The sequence below is a fragment of the Atta cephalotes genome (genome assembly GCF_000143395.1).
Source record: "Atta cephalotes unplaced genomic scaffold scaffold00006, whole genome shotgun sequence".
NCBI lineage: Eukaryota > Metazoa > Arthropoda > Insecta > Hymenoptera > Formicidae > Atta > Atta cephalotes.
This window is the reverse complement of record NW_012130070.1, coordinates 4,149,769-4,161,587: the sequence shown is the minus strand read 5'-3', so window position 1 is coordinate 4,161,587 and position 11,819 is coordinate 4,149,769. Positions and strand designations below refer to the sequence as shown.

At 32.1% G+C, this 11,819-nt stretch overlaps 1 protein-coding gene across 1 annotated transcript in view; it reads right to left on the bottom strand.

Annotated features, from left to right (window-relative positions):
* The window catches only part of LOC105626707 (protein Skeletor, isoforms B/C), a 24,817-nt gene extending 15,794 nt beyond the window's left edge, over positions 1–9,023 (bottom strand). Inside the window, exons 1-3 of the mRNA XM_012208005.1 lie at positions 8,933–9,023; positions 1,244–1,381; positions 50–122 (exon numbers count right to left, since the gene is read on the bottom strand). Of these exons, the coding sequence (XP_012063395.1) occupies positions 50–122; positions 1,244–1,381; positions 8,933–9,023 (302 nt within the window). The remainder of the gene's footprint in view (positions 1–49; positions 123–1,243; positions 1,382–8,932) is intronic.
* Between the last annotated feature and the right edge of the window lie 2,796 nt (positions 9,024–11,819).

Genomic DNA, 11,819 nt, shown 5'->3' with positions numbered 1-11,819 from the left:
AGAGAAAGAGAGAGAGATAGAGAGAGAGAATATTATCGGCTTTACTTACGTTCCGCGTTCGTCTCGTACTCGGAATCCGTTATTGCCCGGACCTTTGCTGTTTCCAGCGTAAAAGAAGGCAGCTAAAAAAACGATACTCTTATCATTGATCTTATCGATCAAAACTTTTTTAACAATACCGAGAAAATTTATACAACAAATTTCTGCTGTCAATGACGACGAACGGTTTAAGCATTAAGATATCAAACACATATAACACGGTTTCAAACTGTGAAGCTCTAATAAACATCTAGATATATCCCATTAATGGAGAACGGAGTATCTCGAGCAGTTTATTAACACGTCACGAACGCGCGTGCCAGAGAGATTTGGGAAAGTTTTTCCGGCAGAAAAGTCGATCGCGGTCAGCCTATCAGGCCGAGGGAAAGTTTTCTTACAATTTTCTTACAACTTCAATTGAAAAACATCCATGTGCGACATAATCAGAAGACATCCGTGTTACATTTCATTCATACATTTATACTTATTGGCTATGAAATTAAAAACGATTTTTATGAGATTGTCATTCTTTGAACTATTAAAATATTAAAAATTTAATTTTGTGATAATTGACTTTAATATTCTAAGTACTTTACAAAATGTTTTTTATCTGCCTGACGACTATCATTGTGTGAAACTACTTTACAAAGTTCGAAATTGACTATGTACTACTTGCTTTTATGTTTATTTGATTGTATGGAGTATTCTGCTCATAAGATTTAATATATTAATTAATTATACTAATTATATAATTGTTAATTAAGTTAGTATTGAAGATGACCCAAAAAAGAGTTGAAACGTTTATTCGATGTTTATCTAAATAATATGCGCAATTCACACGATCAATCTGTGTCGTCTCGTAATTAACATTATTCTTTGTTCATAATTAATTTCAATTAAGCCTACAATTCTTTATAATTTATAAAACTAAAGTTTATTTGTATTTCGATTTTCTAATAGCTTCAAAATATTATCAAAATTATAGAAATGCATTATTCTAAATCATCTCTCTTACATCATCCCAATTATATCGTATCGCAATCGTATAAGAATAACGCATGAATTACTCGATATTAAAATTCGAATAATAAAAAATATTTCTTCAGTTGAATAACTGACGATGACAGGCAAGATAATTCGCTTCCGTATGATTGATTACAGAGAGAGAAGAGATTAATCCGCGCTGCAACCGCGATGTACCAACCTGGACCTTCGCCATCGTAGGTGAAATCCTTGATAAATAGCGTCCTTGCATCGACAGCATAAACCTCACCGCTCACGCCATGTTGAAGTTCAGACAGTTTACCGATCAGTTTCCCATAATATGCTCCGCTGCATATTTCTGTCAAAAGGAAATTCATAATCACAATTACCATTAAGTAACTAGCATAAACGGCGGAATATGTATTACTCGGAATAAGAAATCACACGAAACAGAATGCGATTTCATATTCTAGCAATAGCTTTCAATGTCTTTATCAAAGCTCGTTAAATACATTCTACCATTTGTTTTGCGTTCTGCATCCGGACTATTCAAATACAGTAAGTGATAAACCGCGGGGGATTAACATAATTGTGTGCAGCGAAATAAATAACAATTACGATACAATAATGTTGCAACTGAATAATCGGTTGACCATTTATCGAGTTACGTGACATTATGCGCATCCAATTACTGGGAAAAGAAAGACTACTTTTGCCTACTTGCGTGTCTTGCGCATAAAGAAAAAAATCACAGAAGCGTGATTTTATTCTGCTACATCTTTTGCGTGTAGAAATTTCTTTCGAAATATTCTCTCATGGGATTCCGTCTGAAAACCTAAGAAATAACGGTGGGTATTTTTAGAAAACTAGTTATACAGAGTTGCGAAGCAGTGAGAAATGACAAAGCGCGGAAGTATGCTTTAATGCGATGAATTACTGGTCAATAGCCAGGCAAACTTCATTGGCCTTGATGTAACTCTCGGTTTGCGCGTCTAATTCTCGATCGTGGAAACGCATTCTTCTTGTACGATAAAAAGATACGAATATTCATACATGTATCATTCACATCAACATACTCGTATAGTGGGTGCTTTCCATTTAATGATACAAGTCGACACAAACATCATTTTATCCTTCTTGATATTCAGAGAATAACAAAGATAGAAAAAAACATTTGTATCGACATGTATTACCAAATGGAAAGCACCTATCAAGTATTGAACGGAGCATGTGGCGAAATCTAGTTCTTTGATCTTTCAGCTTGACAAATCCGAAAAGAAATAATTATACGAAACTCTCTTTCTACTATTGGTTGAATTTTGTTTTAAGAGAGAATAAACAGAAATATATAAAACAATGTAGTCAAAAGAAGGGCAAAGAATCAATGTAGCAAAGAACTTTAATTTAAATTAAATCATAAAATTCATATAACAATTACAATTGATAAAAACAAACGTTTCGACTCCGCTCGAGTCATTTTCAATGTTGCCGTAATATTTAAACATCGCTATAAACCAAAAATATACATGGTATATTTACAAAATTCATTATAATTTTAAATCCCGTATTCTTCATTTCGTGTATGTTGCGAATCATTTATATCGGAAATCAAAGTAGTCAGAAAATAATATTCTTGTTATCATTAATATCGATAAATATGTTGAGAGTCCATTAATAAAAAGAGAGAAAAAAAAACAGGTAGATGGTAATCCATATCGTGGTACAATTGGTTTTTTAATTGAAGCAAATTTGCAAGAGTAACGAACACTGACTTTCATGACGTTGGATAACGCAATCTTAGAAATATATAATCTACCCATATCTGTTCCATCTCTTTCTGGGCCTGTCAAGATGATCTCGATGCTACACTGAGAAAAAAGTATCTTAAATTTCAATAAATATTTATTTGAATAATGCCAACTCTAAATATTTACTAAATATACAAATATATTTATTTCGTACAAAAAACATTAATTTAATTTAACAATCGCTTCTGTTTATTAAGCAAATATTTATTTATTATAAGTAACTGTTTAGTTGGCAGTATTCAAATAAATATTTATTTAAATTTAGGCTATTTTTTTCTCAGTGTATACTTCATCTAGTATACTGTATGTCGATGGTGTATTCACATGCCATTTAGCTACGTCTTATCATATAGAAGACAGCCGTCTGCGGGAAATCGTGGCAGAGATAGAACCGGTAACCGCGTATAATAATGCGAATGTATAAACACGAGTTTATTGGGTTCGTTAGAACCCCTACATCCTATTTGTATGGCCGGACCAGCTGATAGACTCGCTCCCAAGTACGGTACGACGGATAACGGTAACCGCGATATAACTTCTCGACTTCGCGAATAAATTGTCAAGAACGATTGATTGAGCCGCTGGTGTAGATCGTTACCGTTCCCGTACGCAAAACTGGGTTCCACAAAACGCATTCCGGCTCCTATGGAGCGAATCGTTTGTGGTCGCGTCAACGTGGTTCGCCCAGAACAATCACGATTAGCGTTTCTTGGAACTTCTTTTCCCAATTTGATATCTTTCTTACTTTCGAACCTCCAAGAAGTCTTCTTGTAAGCAAGTAGCATGGAACGTTATGTATTTTCACATTCATATTGAAACGAATTCAAATAACTCGAGCTCGTTTTAATATCAAATTTTCTTAGATCTTTATCTTCCAAAACTAAGATGAATAAGCATCGTAACCGAAGATGTGTAAATACGAGAAAATACAAAAAACAAAATAGCTCACACGAAAAGAACAATTTTGTTAAAGTATTTAAAAATTTAACTAGAAATCTAAAAATAATGTTATTAGATCAAACAAAATAATTACGTTGGAATCTCAAGCAAGATGAGCTGCAAAAAGTTTTGACGTTCTAAGTATCAGGTTGAGCGTCTTGCATAATTATTTTAATAATGATTTAAGCATTATGGACATGAGCTAATTACTTGTATCATTCTTGTTGAGGAGGACTCCAAAGAGAATCGAAACGTTCAAAATAAAGAAGACACCAATCCAATATCTGATTATGGATTGTTCACTAAAAATTGTTGTTTATCGTTGCTGACTCTCATTAGCCTACTATATTTATCTTTTTGTACTGTTTAAAATTCAAGAGTAATAATATAATTATTGTTATTATTTTAATAGTCCAACAGAATAATTTTCAGATTTGTATGTAGCTAAACTTTTAGATACTTCATCAGCAAAACCGTGTATGAGTGGGACATATAAGAAAATACGGATACGAGGAGGTAAAGCCTGTTCTACAATGTACTTTTTGTTTCCTGTTTCTTGCCTTCTATTATTTTTTACATCTTGTCTTTTTGCTTTTTATCCGGTTTTTTGTTTTATAAAAGTTAACGAACTTCGAAAGAAACAAGAAATATATGTAGCAAAAAATACAATTGTTGATAAAACGGTTGCAAAGGAGAAAAAAGGTAAAAATAAAAAACAGGAAATAAAGAGCCCAGAGAATGGGCTTAATAATGATACATCGAATATCGCATGTTTGTACGATTGCATCGCACTTGTATCGTGTGTTATTGGGTTGGCAAGAAAGTAATTGGGTTTTTTTAAAAGGCATCTATCAGTAAAAACCGCAATTACTTTCTTACCAACCAATATAAATATATCTTGATAGAGTAAAGTTTCAGAATCTCTTTTTTAAATTGCGATACGACAATTTTTAACGGAATTATGAGCAATTAAAGTCAAAATAATCCTTTTATTTAATTCGCGATTACTCAGTAACTAAAAATCGTAGGAATATTTAAAAAAAACGATTTTGTAGGGAAAGTATCAAGCTTTCACGATAGATAGTCGAAAATTTTCTCAAATTTGTTTTGGACACGTTACAAACCCACAAAGTGAAAAAAAAATTTTCCATCTTTTTCAGCTCATAGTTTTTGGTATATAAAAATTATCAAACTCGTAAACTTAAAAAATAAATTTAAAAAATGTAGTAAGTTTTTAAAAGTAGAGATTTCAAGCTTCAAAACTCTTTTTTTAAATTTAAATTTCATTCATTATTGACGAATATTATATATACAACTTTGAGCTATAAAAAACGCAATTACTTCTTTGCCAATCCAATAGATAAGTAATGCGAAGTGAAGTCTACGCGTTTCCATTGACAGATCGTAGAATCGGACACACTGGTTTACGTTATATCGACTCTATAGAGGTATTCCTCGTTAAATCGAACCCTTCGTTCGTCTCGGGCACCGTTAGAATTTCTTAGTAGGAACTGGCCATCATCCATCCAGAAACGTCAGGACAGCGAAGATTGGCGTGGTGCGCGTATTATAATCAAGGTCGCGCGATTGCATACATTTCCGCGAGGGATTCGACGAACACGGATTGCAGAATGTTACTAACATAGCAACAGCGCGTTCGAGATGTTAGGATTGATAGGACTCGAAGCGGGAATGTTGTATCCAGGGCTGAACATGTATTTGAAATACTTTTATTTGAAAAACAGTATTGGTAAGACAATTGTATTTTGTATTTTGTGTTTGTTCGGAGTGAAACATGAAAATATTTTGTATTTCATGGGAGCATATAATTTTGTATTTTATATTTCAATATTAACAACAAAAGATTATGAAAATATTTTGTATTTTGTACTTCAAATACTAATATTGATAATCAACCTTATATATTATTTGAATTACAAGATACAAAAAGTTTTCAATCTCTCGATTTTAAATACAAAATACGTAATATTTTTATGTGATGCGCTAAAATAAAAAATACAAAATACACTTATATTGCAACTAGTGTGTTTTACATAAAAGTATTTCAAATACATGCCTAGCCCTAGTTATATCGTTGCTTCGTTCCATCGTATCGTGAAACGAATGCCACTCACCTGAAAGCTTCAGCACACAACAGCGAAGTTCAATTCGCTCTTTTAAAAACTCGATTCGATCTTAGCTTTGCTCAATAGATTTACTGATTTCATGATCCATCACTAAATGATTAAATGAGTCTATCTATTTTGCACTATTCTTTTATGACTCTTATCTCTATTGTAATACAGATTAACGTTATAACATTGGTTTAACTTACTCTTATTTTTTTCTAATTCTTAGAACTGGATAAAACATTAAACCGACATTAAAGTACATTGACATAAGCTGACATTTATCAGTCTGAAAAAAAACAAATTATTACTAAAAGAAATTATAAGAGAAAGACAATGTTCAAGAATACGATATAATGCCCAGCACTTAATCAGGACATAACTCGCGTGATTGATAAATGTTTAGGAATTTAAATTTAGGATTAAAGAATATTAAATTTTAAAGATAATGCGTCTAAATAAATGGAAGCAATATACGAATGAATAATAATGCTGATTAATCAATCAATAAAAGAATAAAATTTAGTTCTTCTCTCATATGAAAAAAAAAAAGAAACGAGAGAAATTCTAAAGTATACTATTATCACTTCCGCAAATCGCGCAAATTACGAGTTTACATCCCTACAAATTTCTCATATCACGATAACCTTTGACTATTTTCATATGCGACAAACAAGCAGAATTTAAAAAAAAATAAAATGTTACAATTTATTTATTTTTATAACTCAGGTTTTTTTTGCACAGAATATATTATCATAATGTTATTATGATTTATAATTTATTAATTCTTTAAGGTCGAATTTCTAGGATATTGAATTTTAAGTAATTATTTTTATTTATCGCATTTTGTGATTATTTGTGATTATTGCCTGTCTGTTTTTAAAATATCTGTTTTTAGAAAGAAACAATGCATTTTTAAATAGACGTGATTTCCACTGTTTGCGATAATAAAGGAATAATACAACCGTAACGTTTAGGAACAAATGATACTTTCACAATCAGACAACGGTGTGACTCAAGTATAGTCGTATATTATCGTATCTCGATGAGATTATTCGCGTTGCGAACATTTTGGCGACTATTCGCAGACGTTATTACAACATTGCTGACTCGGAACTTGTGTTATATACGGATGGCCAATTACGGTTATCCGGCTCCCACTTTCACCTCCTGGAAGCCTGGAAATGTCAGGAGGTTCGTGGTGTTATCGCCCTTTCGTTTTCATCCGCCACCGTCACTTCGCGTTTAGATCTTCAAGTTTTGACATTCAATTTTTCACAGATATAAAATCCGTTCAGTTTATAAATTCCACGCACGTGTCTCATATTATTTACATGTGACGCACATGAATCGTTATGTATTTCTAGAATGCAGAAACTGATTGGAATTCTGATAAGAATTCTGCGGAAATTAATAAATTTCAATAGCAGATTCTAGTGAGACCAACTCGATTTTAATTTCTCATTTTTCGATTGCTAATAATTATTATTATCTTATTGAAATTCCTGCGTATCGTTCTGAAAATCGTATACATATATATATCAGCGTTAGAAAAAGATTATGTCATATTAAATTTTAAATGCAATATTGTTTTGTAAATCTTAATATTATTATCTATCTTTTTATATTATATTAATATTATCTATTTATTTTATGTTAATATGATCTCAATATGAATTTTTTAATTGCCAACAAAATATTTATTTCCTAACCTCTGTTTGAAAAAATCTAGCATTGAAATTCATAAGACACGCGAATCAAATTTTAAGATTTCTACGATAAAAATTACGACCGTGTTAGTCTTGAAAAAAAACTGAATTTCTCCGTGCGATTAATCACATTTTTTTCTCTCCATTACGGAACACAAAGTCGGCGAACTGTTATACTAATATTGGTTTTTAGATCAAGCGATTATTAATTACAAGTTAGCACCACATAATTTCTCTTTGCTTTCTAAAGTATACGCTAAAATGGTGCGCGCAAAAACACGGAGCGTGAAGTCGTCCTGGGACGACTGGCGAAGCCGCCAAGATGACGGTAAGTAGAGTGGACAAGGAAACCGCCTGCGAAATCGCGTGCGAGTATCCTGATTACTTCGAATAATGCGGTAGAAATGCTCTTTGGCGATAGTTCCAAGTTAAAATTTTGTAAAATGAATCCATCAAAATACGTAGATCTTATGGAAGCTCAACGACGAGTAACGGTACATCATTCATTACGTAATTTTATATTTATGTTTTGTAACTTCAAGCACATTGGCGCGAAGATAATATCTCGACGACAACTTGTACGATAATCTGAGATCTTTAATCCCCTCACTTTTCGTCAAGGACATCGCTTAATGAACCACAGAATGAGAGTCGCAGAATCAAGCGTAATATTTCAGTCTCCTTGTAATTGTTTCAAATCGCCGATCGACAAAAAGTTATTCTAAATTCTTTAAATTGTTACTTTAAACAGTGAAATTTCACTGTAAAAAATTGAAAATTGAGCCACTCTTTTTCAATCTCTTACAGTGAGATTTCATTTAAAGTGACAATTCATTCTCAAAATTTTAAAGAGTATATTTGGATTCGTGAGAAATTTAATAAATATATTTAATAAATCCAATAAACTTTTATATTAAGAAATTTTTTTAGAAATTTCCCAAACAGTAAAAAGTGTCTAAAATTAAAGACGCTTTTTGCATTTAAAAGACTTAAAGACATCTTATGTCACAATTTTAGACTTTGTATTGTTTGGGTTACTTTCAATTGACTTACTGAAACTTTCGTTAATAAAAATATAATATAAACAATTCGCAACAATCGCGATTCTTTCATCTAAACTTATCTCGTCCGCGAGATTTGCGCGCATCCGCGATTATCACTAAATATTCATCAATCAAATCGCTCAATGCTCAATGAATTTTCGCGTCGCTAAGTTGTCGGGTTATGTCGAAAGATAGAGAACGTTTTTCGTTTTTTTTTTTTTTTTCGTAAATCAATGAAGTCAATCGAAATTTAATGATTAGCTCGAGAGAGGATCACTTACGTGCCACCGTGATAAGGAGGAGCACAGTGATTAGGCGGACAGTCGTCGACGGTCGTCGCGTCGGGGATGATGCGAGTGATCGTGTCGTCATGGTGTCTTGGTGGTTACTGTCGAGAAAAGTATCTGTTGTCGATCCAAGTAACTTTGTTGGTCCCACTACGCGATCACTGGCTCGCCTTGCTTCACCGTTCCCGTTCCTTTCTCTCTGTCTTTCTCTCATGGGAAAGACTTTTCAGCTTTTCGCGAGGTAAAAGTCCCATCGCCGTCTCATGATTGCCATCCCATCGTCCGACTTAACTTGACAATCATTTCTCAAGGAACACACCAAGTCGAGAGAAAGTCAAAATAACATTATTTGATGAAAATTAAAATGATTTTTGATTAAAACATTTGATTGTTTATTGACGGTTAAGAGTCAAAAATAAAATCATTTTGATTTTCTTGTTGACTTTTGCGTGTTTTCCTTGGATTTTCTTCATCTCAAATACACAAGAATCGTCATAGAAATATAATATACCCGTATCCGTGAGATTATGAAAGGAAGATTACATTCTCCCGCGGATATTATCAGGGACTGACGCGGCGGTGAGAATCCGCGCGAGAGGAATGCACGCGTACACGCTCCGGATTTCCAGGCATTGCGTCGAAATTACTGCCGTCATTAGGCGACAAATTTGACTGCATCACATGTAATTACAATGCAGTCATCATGAAGACGATACGCGTTACTCCATCGCTTGCGGGGACACTTGCTTGAGCTCAGCGAATATTTCCCGAGTGAACGCATCGCGTTTGAAGTAGCTTTTATCGCTCAGGCATGTTGCAACGCGACGGATTGATTATTTTTTTAGAGATATATCCGTCGCATGTTGATAACGCTTTCTCGTCGACATCGTCGAACAGAAGTCTAGGTGGATAATCAGTTGCAAGTGGATCCTGTTGACGTCGAGAAGTCTTTGACGACTATAACGAGTTTTGAATCGCGTATAATAACGCGGTCCTCGACGATGTAACGTGGTTACCATCAAGCTGAGACATTCATTTTGCAATACTGCGCAATGAGGCGCGATTTCATCATTGAAAATGAAGACTTTCCCGCAAGGATGATCTAACCCCCGTCTTTATTTTTTATGAAAAAGAACGAAACATATTTTAAAAATATAAAAAATATGACAATCATATATGTATTTCTTCTATATATATGATGATATTTCATACTTCTTTTGTCTCTTCTAAAAGCTACTCCCTAATTTAAGCCGATATTCATAGTTGGTTCATATATTTAAGGTCTAAATACAATAAGATTCTTAAGATGTCATGAACCTTAAGACATTACTTAAGACAATTTTAAAATCTTAAAAAAAAGGAACTATGAATATACTCTATAATTGGTTTTTATTTTAAAACCATCTTAAGCAGGGTTGGATAAGTTAATGTTTTTTTTTGACTGAATAAAGTTAAAGTTAATAGCTTTACAAAATTAATAAAGTTAAGTTAAAAATTGAAGGAATAAAAAATTAACTTAAGTTAATAACTGAAGTTAATAAAAAATTAACATAAGTTAAATCAATTGAATTAACTTAAGTTAAAAAAAAAGTTAATTTTGAAAAAAATTATTTTTTAGATCATAATGTCCTTTATCTTAAAATGAGATTAAATAACTACAATATAGATTATTAAGTAAATTAAATTTTAATTTTTTTATTCATATGTGATATAAGTATATAACACATAATGATATAACTATATAAGTTATATAACATTAAAAAAACAGCCAGCATAGAGGAGGTACAAGATTAGTGATTACTTTTTAAGTCTGAAGCCATAAGAAATTGACCAATTGCAATCGAAGAATATTTGACTGTAATTGATCAATTTATGATTTAAAACACCAATTGTAGATCCGGACTAAGGCTTATGGCATAAGACATAACCGCATAAACCAATCAAAGGCATTTAGCACTATATTAGCATTTTAAGAAATTATTTAAGATGGACTTAAAATATGAATAGATTACGAATATTCGCCCTTCTTATTATATCTTATTACTTTTCTAAGATATTTAAAAAGATAAAAATTTTTAACTTAAAAAAAAGTTAAAAAATTAAAAAAAGTTTAAAAAGTAACTTAGTTAAAAAATTAACTAAGTTAAGTTAAAAATCATTAACTTTTTAACTTTTAACGTTTTAATTAGTTACTACCCAATACTGATCTTAAGTAATGTTTTAAGATAATAGTAATGTTTTAAGACTATATGGCTCCTGGTGAAAATAAAAAATTTGAGCATAAGTCAAATATAAGAGAAAAGTAAAAACAAAATAGTAACAAAGCTTCTAAATCAATAAATCGGTTCTTATATAAAGATTGTTTTAAGAACAGTCTTAAGATGTTATAAACCAATCACAGAGCAATACAGAATCATATTAGTATCCTAAATATTACTTAAAATGATCAAAAATAACGAGCTGAATACCGATCTAGAAAGCGAAAATTAAGACAACGAAATGTAAAAAAAGAATAAATGTCTCTTTCATATCTTGTTGCCTCAATTTTTTTCTTTGAAAAGATTTACGTTTCTGTCATTCTCCGTTACATTCGATTTACGCTCCGATTTTTATTTTTTATCAAGGATTCTGTGATTGATTTGTGATATTTTAAGACAGAAAACGACTTTAAATACAAGAACCAACTATGAATACCGGCCTTAGTGAATACCGGCCTTGAAATACTCGTAGCTTTACATTATGCGATGTTCATATACAAGTATAGATGAGTTTTTTTTTCAGTTTTGTAGATTGAATCTTGTTGTTACAAGCGTGTCTTCACCATCTTTAAATCTTCTTCAACGAGGCGAGGCACAAATTTGTCGGATTTCGCGGAGAGAAG